This window comes from Vidua macroura, chromosome 1 (genome assembly GCF_024509145.1).
Source record: "Vidua macroura isolate BioBank_ID:100142 chromosome 1, ASM2450914v1, whole genome shotgun sequence".
NCBI classification, from domain to species: Eukaryota; Metazoa; Chordata; class Aves; order Passeriformes; family Viduidae; genus Vidua; species Vidua macroura.
This window is the reverse complement of record NC_071571.1, coordinates 4113174-4131909: the sequence shown is the minus strand read 5'-3', so window position 1 is coordinate 4131909 and position 18736 is coordinate 4113174. Positions and strand designations below refer to the sequence as shown.

The 18736-nt window shown below is 43.5% G+C and overlaps 1 protein-coding gene across 2 annotated transcripts in view; it reads right to left on the bottom strand.

Annotated features, from left to right (window-relative positions):
* CRHR2 (corticotropin releasing hormone receptor 2) overlaps positions 1-18736 on the bottom strand; it is a 146898-nt gene that overhangs the window by 40905 nt on the left and 87257 nt on the right. For both annotated transcript variants that reach the window (XM_053976122.1, XM_053976129.1), the window contains 2 exons: positions 3958-4075; positions 1220-1373 (listed from right to left, as the gene is read on the bottom strand). In XM_053976122.1, the coding sequence (XP_053832097.1) occupies positions 1220-1373; positions 3958-4075 (272 nt within the window). The remainder of the gene's footprint in view (positions 1-1219; positions 1374-3957; positions 4076-18736) is intronic.

Sequence of the window (18736 nt, the reverse complement as noted above, 5' to 3'; positions counted from 1 at the left end):
CAGAGGATTCTGACAGAGGTAGGGAGTGACAACACCAGGGATCAAACCAGTCTGGGGGAGAGCTGTGTAAGCAGCTGATCTTCCAGTTTGCTGGGAGAAATTAAAACTATTGGGGAAAAAATTCAGTCAACTCCCCAAATAACCATCTTCTTTCTACTACAACTCCTCTTTCCTCCCATTTGATTTTGGACTGAACGACATATTTTGTTTCAAAGGCTGTTTTTGCCTTCAGAACTGCAATCCAATTACTTCTGCAGCTTCTGAACAAAATGTCATTCTGCTTTCACAAAAGAAAATATTGGTGACTTTTTCCCACCTTTCTTCCTTCAACAGAAAAGAACTGCTAGATTCACTAGCTCTGTTTGACCTCAGATTTTCATTCAAGTGGACAAACTGCCTGCATGGGGCTTGTCCTGCCAAACATCTTCTGGCTGAGTTCAAAACATGGAGATGTTGGTTGGGAAGGATCTCTGAAGGTGTTTGCTCCAATTTCCTGCTCTGAGCAGAACCATCAATACTCATCCTTAGCTTAACCTGACTAAATTTTTAATAACCCCGAGGTCAGAGGTCTCACAGCTTTTAAGTCACATGTTTCAGTGTTCCACCATCTCCTGGCATTTTCTGTTTCCTTAACATCCAACTGGAGCCTCCCTGTCTGCAGTTTATGAGTATTGTTCCTTTTTATAACATCTGCTATTACCAAGCAGAATTTGGCTCCATCACCTTTGTAATTATCTTCCAGATCACTCCTGGTACCAAATAGATCCCTCCTCATCTTCCTCTTTGCCAGATTAAAGCAGCTCAGCTCCTTCAGCCTCACATCACAGCTCATGTCCTTTAGATCCCTGATCACATTTCCAGCTGGAGAATCTCTCCAGTTCTTTCCACATCCCCTTCTGACCTCAGGAACCATAACTGACCACAGCATCCCAAAGGCAGCTTTGCCACAGCTGAGTCTTTGAGTAGCCCCAAGGACAGTCCAAAGATGATGTGTGACTCTTTGTTTTCTAGGAACAAATCCCTCAGCAGCTGTGGGGCTGGACTGGCAGATAATGTGGCTCTTTTTCAAGTCAGCTCCTCACTTAGAAGTGTCTGTTCAGACTGAGTCGTCCAGATTTCACCCCAGGGGGATTTATAATATTTATTCTCGCCTCTCTTTGAGAATACACTGGAATGCCAGGTACCACAGAACACCATTTTAACCACAAAGGTCACTTACACCATCCTATGAAGAGAAAGACCCATTTCCTCAGCTTGTCTGTGGAGTAGGTCATCACTATGGCAGTGTGTAAGTAGCAGCCTTCCACAAACATCCAGAAGAAGTTGGTCACCACAAAGTAATTGTAGACAGTGGTAATACATCGACACCAGGGCTGGAAAGGGAACAGAAAAGAATATTTTAAATCATGGTGAGAACATTTAAAAGATTCTGTATGTCGTTATTCCCTTAAACAAAAACAAAAACAAAAAAAAAAAAAAAACCCAAAAAAACCCAAAACAACAAAAAAAAAAAAAAAATCAATGGTAGAATTCACTCATGGGATGCAGATTTATCCTGTGGCTTGGAATCACAATATTTTAGGTGCTGACAGGAACTCACAGATCCATCTGTGACCTTCTGCTGGCTTTGACCATAACATGCAGGATCTGCTGTACCAAACCTGTCTGGAAAATTCAGGTTCCAGAGCAAGCCTCCAAGAGGAGCAGGTCATGTCACCACAGGTGAGCTGTGTCAGTGTCACAGTCTTGCTTAATTTCCACTGAGGGGAAGGAGCACAACTGATATTTAAATTAAAAAAAATACTTTAAAGGCATGTTTTTATCATCCAATTTATCCCCTCTGTTCCTGCCACTGGTGCTTCATTCTGTAAGTCACACCACGTCACACATCACCTCTGAATTTTGCCACAACCTCAACAGGAATTTTTTGTAAAATGTGAGAAAATGTGTTTTTTCTCCCCAGAATGGCTGTGCAGTGAGAGCACAGCTGTGGGAAGCACAATTAGCTCCAGATGGGAACATCCCAGCAATAAATCACAAGGAACTGAGGGTCATTTCCACAGTGCTGCTCACATAATTCTGGGAAAACTTCCTTCTTACCAAGCAGATATTGAGAACATTCCCTGAAGCACAACTCTCATTACCTGGGTTCTCTGCTCTCACTGATTTTGGTCATTTTGGTCTCACCATTCTCCAGCCTTTTAATTAACTATAATGAGTACTTCCAACTTTTACCCTCAGTTAATTTTATTTTAGCCTTCATATGCAGGAGATACTGATGGTCTACAGGCAGCCAACAGAGCAACAGATGCACCACCAAGCCCAGTAAAATTCTGAGATTTAAGAATTTACTGGGCAAGAAGCACACTTACAAAATGGCAGCCCATCCACAAGTTGTGATCACTTCTGTGTATTGAATGGAAATAAAAAGAAGAAATCTTTTGGATGTATTAACACTTTCATTTCTGTATTATTTCATTAACATTTGAAATTTAGTTTGGCTTCACACTTAAAATAGGATTAAAGCCCAAAACAACCCAGAAGAAGCTTAAACATTTTGTTTTCAAACATTTGTTTAAACCAAATTTCCTTTCCTTTCCTTTCCTTTCCTTTCCTTTCCTTTCCTTTCCTTTCCTTTCCCTTTCCTTTCCCTTTCCTTTCCCTTTCCTTTCCCTTTCCTTTCCCTTTCCTTTCCCTTTCCTTTCCCTTTCCTTTCCCTTTCCTTTCCCTTTCCTTTCCTTTCCTTTCCTTTCCTTTCCTTTCCTTTCCTTTCCTTTCCTTTCCTTTCCTTTCCTTTCCTTTCCTTTCCTTTCCTTTCCTTTCCTTTCCTTTCCTTTCCAGAATTGTGCAAAAAGAATTACATCCAAGTCAATTTTTCCTGTGTCAGAACTAAGAGGAACTGGCTGGTGGATTGGGAAGATTCTGGGACAAACAAATACAAATAATGGCGGTGAGATCTCCCCCTGCACGACTTCCATAGGAGACCAGGATGAAATGAATTTTTGAGCAAGTCCTTTGTGGATTTATTAAAATTGAATAGAATTCAATAAAATTGCAGAGCTGCTCAGTTCACACCTTTCTGTTTATTTGACTGAGGATTTTTGATCCCCACATGTACCCACCATTAGATCCAGATAACTTCACCAATTCCTTCTTGATTTTTTTTGTAAGCATTATAAACTTAATGCAAAATATTTCCACATTAATGCTTCTGTATCTGTTATTTAATCTCCACTGATCAGCACAGAAGAGATCACATCAATAGCTAAAATAAATGATGTTCCCATTCATTCTGGTGGTGTTATTTTGACTGACTTAGCCCACAATCACATAACAAAGTTACCACCAATCTTTTCCCAAAAAGGCTGCAGAGAAAAGATGAGTTAATGAAAACTGGGGCATGTGATGATCCATCCTTATATTTGCAGGTTTATATTTTCATTGTCACTTTGTGCTCACATTTTAAGAGGTATTTGAGTCCTGTCTCCAACAGATTTTTCCTAAATAGCTGTAAAAATCTCAATAAAGATTTGCAGCATAATCGTGAGGGCAAGTCACACAGCATGAAACTGCTGACCATAAAGCTCCTAAACTCCATCTTCTGGAGTGTGAGACTGCCAGAAGCACAGACAGAGCAAACACTGAATTAACAGAATTTACATTTTCTCAAAGGAGCGTCTGGATGAGCAGTAATAGAGATTTATGCACCAACATCTCCTTTATGTGAGCAGTAATGATTTCTCTGTTTGTTTTCCCAAAGCATGGCACTGAAGTTCAGATGTCAAATCTTACATTTGAAGAGCTAATCAAGGATGATGAGTGCCCAGCTGACACTGAAATGAAGGCAAGCATGGGAATCTCTCTGAGCACGTGGCTAAATGTCCCTTGAAATATCCATACACAGAAACTCAGCACCCTGAGCTCCAGGGCAGGGCCCTGCCACCTCCCTGCACCCACCTCATTGCTCTCGTGGATGTTGTGGTCTATCATCTGAAGCAGAAACCACATCACATTCCTCAGGATGAACGTGGTGATCAAGTTCCAGTGGATAATATTCCGCAGGCATCTGATACTCCTGAGCAGGGAAACACACTGAAGTGAACATATATAATGAATATATCCACACACACATCAATAACCATGTAAAACAAATGAGCAAATTCTGTTCATTGCAGTTCATCCCCCTGCAATCCCTCTGTTACTCTATGAAACAAGAGGTTTGTGTTTTTGCAAAGCCACAGACAATTTGTCTTGACAACACAATTGAATCAAGTCAAGCGAGTGAAACTGCTTGGATCTACTGGAAAAAAAAAATCAAACATTCAAACTGTCATTTCATCCTTGGTTATTAGTTTTGCTCCCCTTCCCTCCATCTCTAGAACAACTGGAATTGATAGAAAAGCCTCTGAACAATCAGGCTGCCCTGGAGGCTGCTGAGTTGCTCACAGAAGGAGATTTAGTGACAAATATTTGTGCTGGAGTGGCAAAGCTGGAATAGTTTACATTTGGTTAATTCTTGAACAGGCTCACCTGTGTCAGTCTGGATTAATGCAACAGGAGAGCACAAACTGCCTGCTTTGCAATCCTGGGCTTAGCTGGCTTAAACTTGTACCTTAAATGAGGCAGAGCTGCACATCCTCCTTCATCAGGAAATATTTGTGTCTGCTTTTGGTCCCTCCCCAGCCCCCATTCAGGTGCAATGTCAATTATGAGCACAGTGTAAAATATGAGCTACAGTAAGCTGGGACACAGTGCCATTAAAACAAAAGAGGGCACATCTGAAATATACTTGCTGCTGGAAATGGCTCCAGGAGGCAGCCAAGGCATGACGCTTTTGCCAGAAAAGAAAGCATCACTGAAGCAAGACAGAGTTACTCGTGACAGGTTCAGTCATTTAAGACCAGAACATTTCTCTTCTGATTCTTTGTGAGCTGGTAAAGGCTGGCAAGTGCCAAGTTGCAGGTTGCAGTTACAGAATCTTCAATTAAATGATCTTTTCTCAGCTAAAAGCAAACCCCTCCATTTATGAAAATCACTTCCACAGGGGTTCAAAGAGCCAGAGCACTTCCTGGGATTTGGCAGTGGCCATATCAGGCTCCCTGCTGGCCAGGGAAGCTGCCAGATAATGTGGGACAAACACAGAAAGTGGCTCAAAGCTGCTCAGCTGGAAGGGACTGATCTCACCCCAGGGACAACAAAAAGAGAGGCACAATCCAGAAACCAACTTTTTGTTGCCTCAGGTCTTTTGCAAGGCAAACAAGCCACTCTTCTTAACAACAAACACTATTTTCCTACCATAAAACACTCATTGTACAGTCTTAGGGCCAGAAGCAATTCTGTGATGTCCTTCAGCCTCACAAATCTCTCAGAGATTTCAAGCAATTTAGTTAAAAAAAAACCAAAAAAAAACCAAAAACAGAAGACCTCCCACATATGAGATACTTACAGAGAGACACTCAGAAGTATAACCCTGCTAAGCCAATGTTAAAATCACCTCTGAGTTTAACAGCTCAGGCTGCCAGAATGAAATGGGTATTTGGTTTGAGAGCCTCAGTGACTCATGATGAATTAATGTGGAGAACAAATCTCCAGCTGATCAGACCCTTTCTCTTTTGTTTAAGCTACAAACTCCAAAATGCTGCTCTCAGACATGTCAGACCCGTCTCACTTTGAGAATTTCACTTTGAACAAAAGGCTGAGGTTCAGGGTTTGGCTTTCAAAGAAATGAGGCAACCAAGCTGCCCAGGCTGAGCTTCAGGAGAGCACCTGGCTCTGAAACATCCTGCTCAGGGCTGTCCCCTGTGCATCATCCTGCCCAAAAATGTCCTGCAGCTCCCCTTCACCTACGTGTTTTATTCACTCCCTCCAGGTCAAGGATTAGCAAATGAAAGGATGAGTTTGAAACGTTGCTTCTAGGGAGAGAAGGAGGCAGGGGACTAAAACTAAGGAAATTCAGGTCAATCTGTGAGGTATTGAGATGACATTAATTGCTTTTGAGAGCTTTAACAACAAAACAGATTTGGCACACTTGCCACCTGGATGTATTTCTTGGCAAATGTAAGATAAAGGAATAGGGAAAAAAAATCCTTGCTGCAGGCATCCTTTTAGATATAGATATATTTAGATATTTTTTAGTTTAATCATCCCATAAGCTGGAACATCACTAAATCTGGCTAGGGGAAATCTTATTGCCACAAGATTTACAGCAGGACATTGGACTGGACAGACAGGCAAACAAGATCAAATAAAGAGTTGTAGATTTTTGGATCATAAAAAAGAGATTTTCCCCCCAGGAAGATCCCAGTCATCAAAACCACATTGTCTTTGACAAACTCAGTGGACTTGATGATCTCTTCTTTCCCAACCTTAGCAATTCTATGGTTTTATCTAGTGCCTACATGATCTTTGTGCTCCTTACTGCTTCTTGGTTCCTACTGGTTTTTATTCTTTGCCCATCACTCTGCATCCCTCAGATTTTTAGTGATGTCTGTGCAGGACCCAGAGCAAGAGGGTCTGGTCTGTGCTGGAAACCTCCAATCTTAACAGATCATTATCAAAACACTCTTTGTTTTCAAAAAGCCCCGTTTGTGGTGTGCCCCTGGTGTAAAATGAAGTAAGGTATAAATGTGGCCAGCAGCTGGAATTGACCAAAATGAAGCCTGAAGCTTTGGCTCTGGACATGAAGCAGGGGCAGTTGGCTCTCCTGTCCCACTGCCTTTAGCAAAAGTCGTATTTTGGGTATGAATACCCTCACACCACTGCCTCATTCCCCTTTGGAGACACTGGGTGTGTGCCTTGGATGGTAAATAGGTGCTTTCAGCTGCTAAAAAGCTTCCTGTCTTTGGGGCTAACAGAGCCATGAAAGATAATCTCAGAGATGTCTGAAAATGTCACAGACTTTCTCAAATAATTCAGGCAGTGGCATGACCCCAGACACAAAATGGTTTTAACATTTTCCCTTTTTTCTTTTGGTTTTTTTCCTCTCATTTTCTTTTAATAAGAATCCCAACTGGACACTGAAATTTGTTATTGTCCACAATGAGCCCAGAGCCCATGGTTCTGTCTCCAAAGTACCACCAGCACAGAAATCAGTGGCAATAATGCAATTCACAGCCAAGGGCAGGGAAAGCTTGAGAAATAACTGTGTCAGGTTTGTAGTGGGGAGGGAGAATCTACAGGACCATAAAGTGTGGAGGCTGCAGGGCACAGCAAGGCTGCAGTGCATGGAACAGGGAAACAATCTTTGGGCAGCCACCTGGGAAAGCTGCTCTCATTTTCAGGCTCTGCTGGTGGGTGGAGTTATTGTAATTTAGCAGGTGTAAAGCATCTGGAGGGGTTCTGAGGAAAGGGTCTCCTCATTCCAGGCTTTATTCACGAGTGAGACTGCTCTGCTGGGTTCAGGAGCTCACCCTGGGCTCAGAACTCACCTCTGCAGCCAGGCTGGACTCTGAGGTGGGCACTGAATGAAGGACACTTCCCAAACTGGGCAACAAAGGTGCTGAACAACAGGAGACCTGCAGCACAGCTAATGTTTGCTGAAAGGACAAAGCTGACCTTGTCACACTCATTCATCTCAAAGCCTGAGGAATATAAACTCAGAATACTCATAGGAGTCATTTATCCCCCACAGGTCTTTCCCTGGCTCTTTGTAGATAGGAGGTAGCTTAAATTTATGAGCCTTAATTTAAATGTAAATACCCCTGTTATTCATGAAAATGACCTGTCCCATTTTGAAAACTTAAAACACTCGTATCAGTCTTCTATGACAATGAGCCCCAGCGTTCCTTTCTCCTTGATTAATTATTGGCTTTGCTCTGTGGAGTGCTCCAGGAGCAGCAATAACTGCCCTCACTGGCAGCACAGAAAAAGAATACTCCTATCATGCTGCAGCTGGCAGGAGGTGGAGTTCAAAACACATGAAGCTGTGTTAAAGTCAGTGAGCTGAGTTTTTCTGGAGGCACGGGGGCTGGCGTGAATGAATTCCCTCAAAATCCAGAAGCTAAGAAATTTGGGGTTGTTCTTGCATCAGGAGGGGAATATCACAATCTGGGGGTGGTGGCAGTGGCAACATGAAGAAAATGAGAGCACAGAGAGCAGAGAGCTGCCTCTCCAGAGGGAAAGAATCACGTGGGAGAGGGGAGAAATGGGAGCTGAGGGGACTGGGTGCTGAACTGCTGCTTCACACAATTACAGCACTGCTGGCAAGGAGTTGTGACTTACAGAGCCACTCAGAGCTCCTCAGCCCAAAGGAATGGATGATGGAAGGTTTCCTATTCATCTTCATGTCAGGTAACATCACTTGTGCCATTTCCACTTGTTTTACAAGCCTTGATGTGTGCTGAATGGAGCAAGAGCAGCAGCACAAATCACCAGCCCAGAGATCCTGAAGGCTGGCACCTCACAAGACACCACAGCCTGAGGCTATGGGCTTCCACTGAGGAGGAATTAATTATTTCCTTCCTACTCTAATCCTTTTCAGATAAAAATCACTGGTCAAAGCTTTGGCTGGACTCTTCTGCTAGCTCTTCCCTGGTGATGGATGCAATGAAGAGAGAAGTTGCAGCAATTCACTCACCACAGACTTAAAGATTGAGGTCAGAACATAAAGACATAAAAACTTCCATGTTCACTCAGACCAACGTGCCATTTAGGCTGGGACTCAGTCCCTGTGGGGATCAGTAAAAATTAATTTGGGAAAGAGCTCTGGAAACAGGAGAGTTGAACTGCAAGTTGGTCCTTGCTCTTACCTCCTTGCTCCCGGCAGTCAGAAGATATTTCTGAATCACAGGTTGCAACTAAATGCATTAAATGACCTCACTGGTGGCCCCAGCTCCTCCCAGGAGTCACTGGACTCCTTTTGTGGTTTAGGTTCACTGGGTCAGACCATGGATTACTCCACTAACATGATGGATTGAAGAGCTCATAACCTGTCATGCACAGTAGAACACCTTTGTCTGTGTGTGCTCCTCTTCTCTGCTTGTCTGCCCACCCCCGAGGGCTGGATGAGGAGGCATTTCCTCACAAATGCACCCCCTCCTGTCCTGTGGGAGCTGCAAGGTGAAGGAACAGAAAAAGCCTGGATCTGGACAGCAAGAAACTGCTCATCCATGGGCTGTGGGAGCAAGCTGGGAGGAGTGCTTGGTGCTGCATTCTGCAGTCGCACAGTTCATGCAGCAATCTCACTTCTGGCTGTGCCTGACAGCAGATTTTGGGCAGGAAATATCCCCCCACAGCAAGCTCAGACAGGCACAAACAAGGGGTGTGTGTCACCTTGAGTGAAGGAGCAGGCAGAAGGAAAAGGATTTGCTTGAGAAGAGAAAAGGACAGACAATTTCTGACATGGAGAGAAAATATATTGCCACTGGAGGCATCTTGGCTTTGTAAATGAAAGGGTTGATTGGCTCCTCGTGATTTCTTAAGAACAAGTGCTTTTCCTGCAGAAAGGTGTCCAGACACCTCCTCCTGAAAGGGCAGGAGGTTCTGACCAGGGCCTGATGCACAGGAGTCCTGCTGTGGGTTTAGCAGAGGTGTCCTCATCTCCTTGTGTGTTCATGTCTTCACATCCTCATGTGTTCATGTCTTCATCTCCTTGTATTTTCATGTCTCCACATCCTCATGTTTTCATGTCTTCATCTTCTCATGTTTTCATGTCTTCCAGACATGTCCTTCCAGACAACTGGTTAAGGGACAAGAAGCACAAATATCGTTCTCTATCCTTCCATTTGGAGGGAATGATGAAGGAATGAAGAGGAAGAACCTGCAGACCATCAATACCTGGCTCCAAGGATGGTGTCACCAGGAGAATTTTGTGTTTCTTTCATCATGGGTTGGTCTACATGACACCAAACCTGTTTCAAAGGCTTTGGGTAGAGGAGTGTAGCAAGTGACAGCACACTCTCATGGGAGACTGAGTTTTGAAGTGCCTTGTTTTGTATTTGCAGGAATTTGGGGACAACTCTAGTGGAGCTTGTGTAGAGAAGGGAAACAAAGCTGGGGAAGAATCTGGAGCACAAGTTTGATGAGGAGCAGCTGAGGAGCTGGGGGTGTTTAGTCTGCAGAAGAGGAGGTTCAGGGGAGATCTTCTCACTCTCTAGAACTCCCTGACAGGAGGGTGCAGCCGGGTGGGGGTCAGGCTCTGCTCCCAGGGGACAGGGACAGGACCAGAGGAAACGGCCTCAAGTTGCACCAGGGAAGGTTTAGATTGGGTATTAGGAAAAATTTCTTTGCTGAAAGAGTGGTCAGGCATTGGAACAGGCTGCCCAGGGCAGTGGTGGAGTCACCATCCCTGGAAGTGTTCAAAAAACCATCTAGATGTGGCATTTGGGGACATGATTTAGTGGTGGACCTGACAGTGCTGGGGTAATGGTTGGAGTCAATGATCTTAGAGGTCTACTCCAAGCTCAGTGAATTTCCCTGGGTCTGCAGGAAGATGTGGGTATTGCAGTGAATCCAGAGTGCCAGAGCAGATGAGATTATCTGGGATCTGGGATGAGCCTCCCTCTGACCACACACAGAGCACTCAGCTCAGCTCTGCAGCAGGTTGGACATGAAGAGGCAATTAAGGTGAAAGCCAACATGCTTCTCCTTGGCCTTCCTAATTAGTAAATCAAGAGCCAGGTGTATTGTGAGAAATTATACACAAGAACTCCTTTATTTGATCTGAGAGCAGACCATGTTGTTCCCTGCCTCAGTTTCCAGCCACCAGCACCCTGAACTGCCTCATGTGCAGGTGTCAGAGCTGGGCTTCCACGAAGGAAAACAGCAGCAAAGGGAAAAAAAAAGCAAAATTCTCCAGCAGCTGACTGCAGCCTGGGTCAGAGGTGGGCAGAAAGAGCTTCTGATTGTTGGTAGAGAGAGGATGTCCTGCTTGTTAGTTCCACCAAATGACCTTAATTGTGTGATTTGACAGAGAAAGCAGAGAAATAGAAACCCCATTCCTTTTACTTGCAAAATTGTGAGACCTGGAAAGGCAGAAAGAAAATCACATCAACTCTTTCTGTATGAAAGTGGCCTCACTGATTCACAAATGGACATCTTTAAATAGCCCTGGTAAAACTCAAAGTAGCTTTCTGTTGATTTATTGGGTTTTTTTCTCACTCTATCCATACAGTGGTATTTTTCCTCTGGGATGCACAGAGCCACTATTTTCTGATTCAAAGCATGAGACAAACAATTAACATTAACAATCATAATAATGCACCAGCGTGGTTGAAAGCTCACTGAATCAGTTGAATCATCTGCATAGAAATAATTGCAAATGAAAACTTTATTAAGGAAGCTTGGAAACCTTCTATTAATTCATGTAGTATTCCATTAATAATGATGTTCAATTAAGACTGCTGTCCCAAAGTCTCTCTCTGGAAACAGCTGATAGGAGAAATAGGAGTGCACTTTGCTGGAGCCCTTCCCATCTCACCACTGGAGCAGGCCAGAAGGAGAATCACTGGCAATACTTAAAAAAAACTATTTCCCCTCTTTAGTATTTTCTAGGGCAGGCAAAGCACATGCACAACCCATAAATGGCACGGAGTGGGAAGTTATTTCCCAGGCTCTGTGCCTGTCAGGGCCCATTTGCTTTCACCCACATGGAAGCCTCCCCTGAGGTCCCCATGGTTCTCCCTGTGTGCTCAATCAGTGCACATATTCTGGAGCTGCTAATGCTTCCAGATGGGAACAGCAGCTGGAGAGGCTGGCAGGGGAAATCAGCTTCTTGGTGTCATTTGCCTTGGGGAATGTAAATATTCCCACAGGAAAAGCAAGGGGAGGATGAAAGCCTGGAAGGAAGTGACAGCTTTATCACGAGGGCAGGAGTGAAATGCTCAGGTGAAGAAGAGAAGCAGCAGCTTCCATGAGTATTTAGGGTGTGCAGAGACCCTAGAAATAAACCCACTGTGGAACCATCTGTGTGTTTGTCTTTTCCAAAGCTTCACTCTCCTGCCTTCGAGCCAGTTTTTAATCGCAGGGCATGGGGCACCCTGCCTGCTTTAGACACAAAGGCTGCCAGCACCGATGCTCCAGGGCTGGGAGGGATGCAGCCAACACAGCACACAAGAGGCAGGGCAGCCCCAGACTGGCTGTGCTCACTGCTGAAATAAGGGATAACTGAAACCCAGCCCCTGCATACTCCACAAACACACCTCCAACCTTGACTCTGCCACCAAGTCACCCACTGGAGAAAAATCCCAATTTTCACAAGAATGATAAAAATACAGATAATTTCATTTACTGCAGCATGTGATCGTGGCTGAAGAAAAAGATTTAGGACTCTGCTCTAATTTGCTCTGCTAAATGGTGTTCAGATGCCAGTAATTTTGAACAAAGAGAAAACAGGGCTGCAAAGAATCTCTTTGAGCAGAAAACACCTTGCAGCTCAGGTTTTCTGACACAGGTTGTAGTTATTAACCCACACTGTGGAAAGGTGAATGTTTTCCATGGAGAATGACCACTGCAGTGGGATTGCACAAATCAGAGACAGGACTTCAGAAGCCAGAGAGGGAGAGCTCAGAGTGGCTGATCTGGCTTACAGCTGCTGTTTGGGAAATACAGTGCACAGCATGTCCTCATTCATAATCCCCTTATGGGATTATACAAAAAAAAAAAAAAAAAAAAAAAAAAAAAAATCTGAAACAAAATTAATTTAAATGACCAGCTAGAGAATTCAAAGGTTATTTTTTTTTTTTGTTTGTTTTTTTTTTTGGTTTTTTTTTACTTTTAATACAATTACACAATTAGCAAAGTTTATTACATTATCTACATTTGCAGATACTGTGGTGATAAACCAAGGAGGAAAGTCTGAGCTGCTGATGCTGCTGTTCACACTCTCCTTGGCCTCATTTACACCAAGACATGGTGTGAAATATTTCATTATTTTGGAGCATTTGGCCAGGAATTGAGGAAAAACTGGCAACCTCCCAAATAATCATTCCTGTGCTTGGTCTGAATTCCTCATTCTCACGGTGCTCATTAGGAAATGTGTCCAGTGGCTCAGCCTGGGCACATCCCCAGGGAAGCTGCTGTTCCCATAACAGGCAGAGGCAACCCAGAGCTGCCAGGGGTGTCCATGGCCCATTTTGGGGTGACAGAAACCTCCACCTTTCCCGTCTCTCATGTTTTAGCTGACAAGAGCAATGTGAAGCAGCAGAATTCACAGAACCATGGAATTGTGTAGGTTGGAAAACACCTCCAAGATCATCAAATCCAGCCACTGACCCAGCACCCCTAAACTCTGTCCCCAGGTGACACATCCACATGTTTTTTGAGAATTTACAGGAACAGTGACTCCACCACTGCCCTGGGCAGCCTGTTCCAATGCCAGACCACTCTTTCAGAGAAGAAATTTTCCCTAATATCCAACCTAAACTGCCCCTGACACAACTTGAGCCCATTTCTCCTCCTCCTGCCCCTGTTCCCTGGGAGCAGAGCCTGACCCCCCTGGCTGTCCCCTCCTGTCAGGGAGTTCTGCAGAGCCACAAGGTTCTCCTGAGCCTCCTTTTCTCCAGCCTGAGCCCTTTTCCAGCTCCCTCAGCCTCTCCTGGTGCTCCAGACCCTTCCCCAGCTCCGTTCCCTTATCTGGACACCCTCCAGCACCTGAATTATCTTTTAGATTAGGCAGAAGAGAAGGTTCCTGAGTGCTGAACAACTACAGTGGAGTTAGTGAGGGACCTACGTGTGCAATTCCATGGGTGAAAACTGAAATGGAACCATTTAGCACTTGAACAGCTGCAGGTGCATCTGCAGTTCATAACTCTAAACATCATCTTGAAAACATATTCTCTGATTTTCCTTCCCAGAGATGACTCAGGATGTGGGTTTTTTAAAATCAAATTGCACTCCTGAGCATGATTCATATATAAACTGCAAAGACCCAACTTTGCTTTCCTCCCTTCTCTGAAATCTTGGAAAAGCTGCAGTGTTGGAAAAGCTCCATTGTTCCCAAAACAATTCCATCATCATCAGAAGCAGAACACAGACAAGTTTTAGCTTGTCAGTCAACATAGATCTTGTAAGAGCAATTCTATAATCAGAATTCAAACAAGTTCATGTCCATCTCCAAAAACTCACAGCCAAAATCTTGGCAGCAACAGAAAGATACCAGCAGTAACACATTTCTAGCACAGGACAGAAAGTGGCCTCCAAACCTCAGGTCAAGAAAGGAACTGAGCAAAAGCATTTAATAAATTCCTGGTACTCTAGATTGACTAATTTTTTTTTCCTCAACCACACTGCTCTGCTCTATGGGCTGGAAATCATCCTTTCATATCCACTCACAAATCTGTCTGTAGAGCACCTATACCCATTTTCCTTGCACTGACACTGCCCTTGATCATAAACAGCTCTTCAGTTTCCACTGTTTATCCCATGGTGATGAATTTATAGGCAGCAACAACACTCCTCAGTGGCTTTCATTGTGCTAGGTGACAACACCACAGTTCCAGATGCAGCTTGTGAAACCTTTCACATTTTAAGAACAGAGCTCTCTGGGCACACTTTTAATCACTGGCAGGAGCTCATGAGGGCCCTGCTGTCTGGGATTTTATTTTGTGTGGGGTAGGCTCTGTACAAAAAGAGTAAAGAACAAGTCCTACAGATGTGAGATGAAGAGGGGGTGAGTAAAGGCAGTGGGAAGCAAAGGCAATGGCCTGGGGTTAATCAATAGGAAAAGTGTTCCTGGTCTTCATCTGAGTTCATTGGATGAGACCCTTCACAGAGATTCAGGCAGTACAGGCACTTCAGGTGTTTTGTATTTAAAGATGCCCCCCTCACTGGGTTTGCTCTTATTTACAGAGTACCATAATTTTCATTCCTGCCTGTGGGAATTGGAAAAACAAAAACTTCCACAGACACTGAAAGATCTGATCTGCAACCTTAGAAGAAGCTTGGATTGATGTAAAAATACAGTACACAGACATTAAGCAGAAAAATCATAAACTTGTGCTTCTGTAGTTGCAAGTAAGAATATGCCTTAAATAAGTGAAAAACTGTATTAATAGGATAGTGAAAGGTTTATAATGTAGGGGTGTGGTTGTATAGAGCAAGCTAAGAGTTTAGAAGTTATAATAAAAGCATACATGTGCATGTGAGACAGAAGACTATTGAACAAAAGTATCCACAGTGCAGCAGAAGTAAGTGAAAGTGATAGGTTAGAAAAGCAAAATAAACCCTATAGCAAATGTTTATTAAGTTAGAAAGTTCTATATTACCTTGTAACAAAGAAACTTGTGACTACTCTTGAGCTATGGCTGACTGCTTGCTCCTCTAAAATCTCACAGCCTCTGAAACTGATGTTTAACTGAGCAATAAATCGTTCTTAGCCCAAAAATAGTCCCATCCCTTCATTTCTAGCGTTGATACCTGCCTTTCTCTGTGGACTTCACTGTGGGCTGTTACAGGGTGGCACAAAGCTGTGTTCAAACCCACATTGCACCACCCCACCCCACCCCAGGACTCATGGGGAAATTTAAAATTGCCTGAATCACGAATGGGGGACATGGAGCATTGACATGAGCTCTGTTAGGTGATGTCCTGACCTGGGACTTGCTCCTTCCTCTTGCTCCACAAGAAGAAAATATCGTGCCTTAGATGTGGAGCCTGCTCTGACCACGTCAGAAACCTCATCCTTTTAAATGCAAACCAGAACTAATCGTGCAGATCTCCTTCCCACTTGAGATAGCCTCAGTCTGCAGGTTCTGAGAGGTGTCACTTCACTTTGCTCTATGAAACCTGCTCTGTACTGATGCTCTGCATTTCTCCTGATGGTTTTCTACAAATCACTTCATCAAACTCTTCCATTCTTACAAACAGAGGCCTGCAGCAGCAATCCTGCCAAGCCTGCAGCAGACTGAAGAGCAACAGGGTAGTTCAAAGGAGCTTGGAACAGAAGAGGATAAAGGAAAGTAGATAGGAGATGGTTAGGAGGGAGAAAAAGAATAAAAGAAGTGATTATATTGTTTGAGGAAAAAATAAATGTTCCAGTCTTTTGGGGAGAAATAATATGTAGGATTTAGGAAATCTGTGTGTAATTATAAAAAAGAATGGGGACACTGCCCTAGGCCTATGAGAAAAAAACTTATCAGATGCTTCACTGGGGAAATAGAAAGAGCTAAATTTAAGGGCTACAGGAAAGCAGAATTTCGACAGCACAAGACTTCAATTTGCTTTCACTGCCACCATAGTAATGACAAAAGATGTTATGGCAATGTTTGTGGGTTTGGTTGTTTTTAGAGCTGCCTTTATCCAGCAAGAACATATCATTTTTAATCTGCAGCCTGTCTTCCTGTCAGCACTGTCCTTTATTGGATTCAAAACTCAGCAGGGATGTGGATGCTTCCCAGAACAAATACCTTTCTTCCCCTACCTCTTCTCTGATAACCACTGCACAAATAAAACTTCTTCTGGTGGAATCCACTCAGGTCACTGCTGGCCACTGCCAGCACATTGTTTAATAAAAAGTCAGGAGTTTTACAAAGAACTCTTATTCTACCTCAGAGGATGCTCTAACAGCACAGTGACAAGGGAAAATCCAGGACAAAGCAAGTTGGGTTTCTGCATTATCAGCAACAGCAAAGGAAAAATGTAATTCAAAATAAGTATTTTAATCCTTTGGATTGTTTTAAATTATTTCCTTTTTCTTCAGCTTGATTGGTATTGCTGATAGCAGAATTCCTCCTATGGAAAATTTCTGCTTCAGCAGTGCGAGATTGTGATTCAGTGGGACAATGAGGCTGAGTCAGTGGAGGGAGGGAAGGGAGCAAACCTTGACTATTAATGAGAACAAACAGACTCTGAGAATCCCAGAAGTGCAGATCCATTCAACAATGCCAAGTGAAGTGCCCTGAGCAAATCTCTCCAAGGCCTGTATTGGAGATCAACCCATTTCTACAGCACACCTTGTGCACAAATTCTTTGTTTTTCCTTCTTGCTGTATTCCTTTCTGTTTGTGAGTTTGTTTGGTTTTGCGTGGTACAGACAGAACAGCTCTCACTATTTTAAGACCACCAACATTTAGACCTTGAGAAAGTGATGTTGACTTGCTGCCACAGTGACTCACTGGCATTCAGCCATGTGCCAGCAACAATCAAAGCCCTCTCCCTCACTTTTTATTATTTAAGTGCTAAATGAAATGTTTACTGGCTTGGTTGTCATTGCACAGGTTCAGATGCGACAGAACTGGAGAAAAAAAGGCTGAAATGGGTCTTCCCAGGAAATGGGGACCCTGGCAGAGCTCTCATCCCCTCCCAGCTGTGTGTGGGGACTCATGGACACAAATGGCAGATGATTTCATCACCTGCTGCTCCATCTGAGATTCCTGACCCTTAAAACAGGTGTGTGATTCCTCAGTGTGTAGGGCAGCAGGAATTTTCCGCTAAATGGAGGGTGGGTTGTGAATGAAAGATGAAGTTTCTTAAGGAATCAAGGAAGAATGGAGGTGGGTACAAGGTGACAGGATAAATTTGGAAAAATAGGGTAGAAATCTAGTTCCTTCTCCCTTCCCAATTCAGCACAAGTGAGGACTAAGTCCCACTGGGCTGGGGCAGCAACAGTGATGGTGAAGCTCATTTCCAAAAGCAGAACACCCTCCTGACCAGCTGAACACCACAGTAAAACCTTTTGCCATGCCAGCCAAATATTTAATCTGCTCCTAAAACCCTCAGAGTGAGAGGTCCCAAAGCCTTGCCAGCAGTTCTGCTCCAACAGTGCAGGTGTGCTCCAGTCTCCCCCTTGAGACAGGGCTGCCTTTGGGATCCACCTGCACTGACAGAACGAAGGAAAATTGAGCAGGTTGTGGGGGAGAAGCACAAAAATTGGGAGCAGATGTAAAACTTGAATCTTCCTGGAGGTCTTCTCTATTTTCACCCTCAGCAGGGACTCATGGAGCGAGGTGAATGCATGGAGTGGGGCAGGAAAAAGGAACTGGCAGATTTCTACTTTAGGTCAAGATGAGGAGTTATCAGATTGTGGGGTTTTTTTTGGCCAGGAATTACCTAAATTCTTTCCTTTCACTCAATTCCATCATACCTTCTTCCATCCAAAATAAAACAGCATAAAAAAAAAAGCCCCAAATAATAGAAATTGATTATCAAACCGGATTTGTTCTTGGGGCACTTTATAGACATAAACGTGATGAAGATGTCCATAACCCAAAATTTGGGTAGGGACAACCTGTAATGAAACATGAATTTGGGTTGCCTTTACTGGAACATCTCTAGAAGTTTGGAAAACAGATGTATATTGACAGACCCTGAGGAATCTCATGCTGGTTAACTCTGGCTGCACACTGGACATGTTTTGCATGACACAATGTGAATTTGAAGAGATGGACTATCTTAATTCACAGATGTACAGGGAAACTCTTAATTGCCACTACTCAGTTGTTGTTTCTGATGTTGAAGCTGACTGCAAAATTTAAACCTTAAAGTTTAAATAACAGAAGAACAATTTAGAAGAATTCAGGTGGGCCACCTTCGTGTTTGAAGCTGGATACATTTATATCATCCTACCTGATTGTTTTTGTGTTATTTACTCAAGCATTTATAAAAGACTGAGCATAAAAGCAGGGAATATAGTTACTGCAATGAATAATTTGTATTCTTTATTCAGTGCAAATTAATTCAGGTCTCCAAGCACTGTGGGAATTAGCTTTATATGCACTGTAGAGGGCTTGAAATGGAAGTTTAAACTGATGCATCATAAAAGTTCCCATTTAATGTTTTAAGGTGTGCTTTTTTTTTTTTGTTTC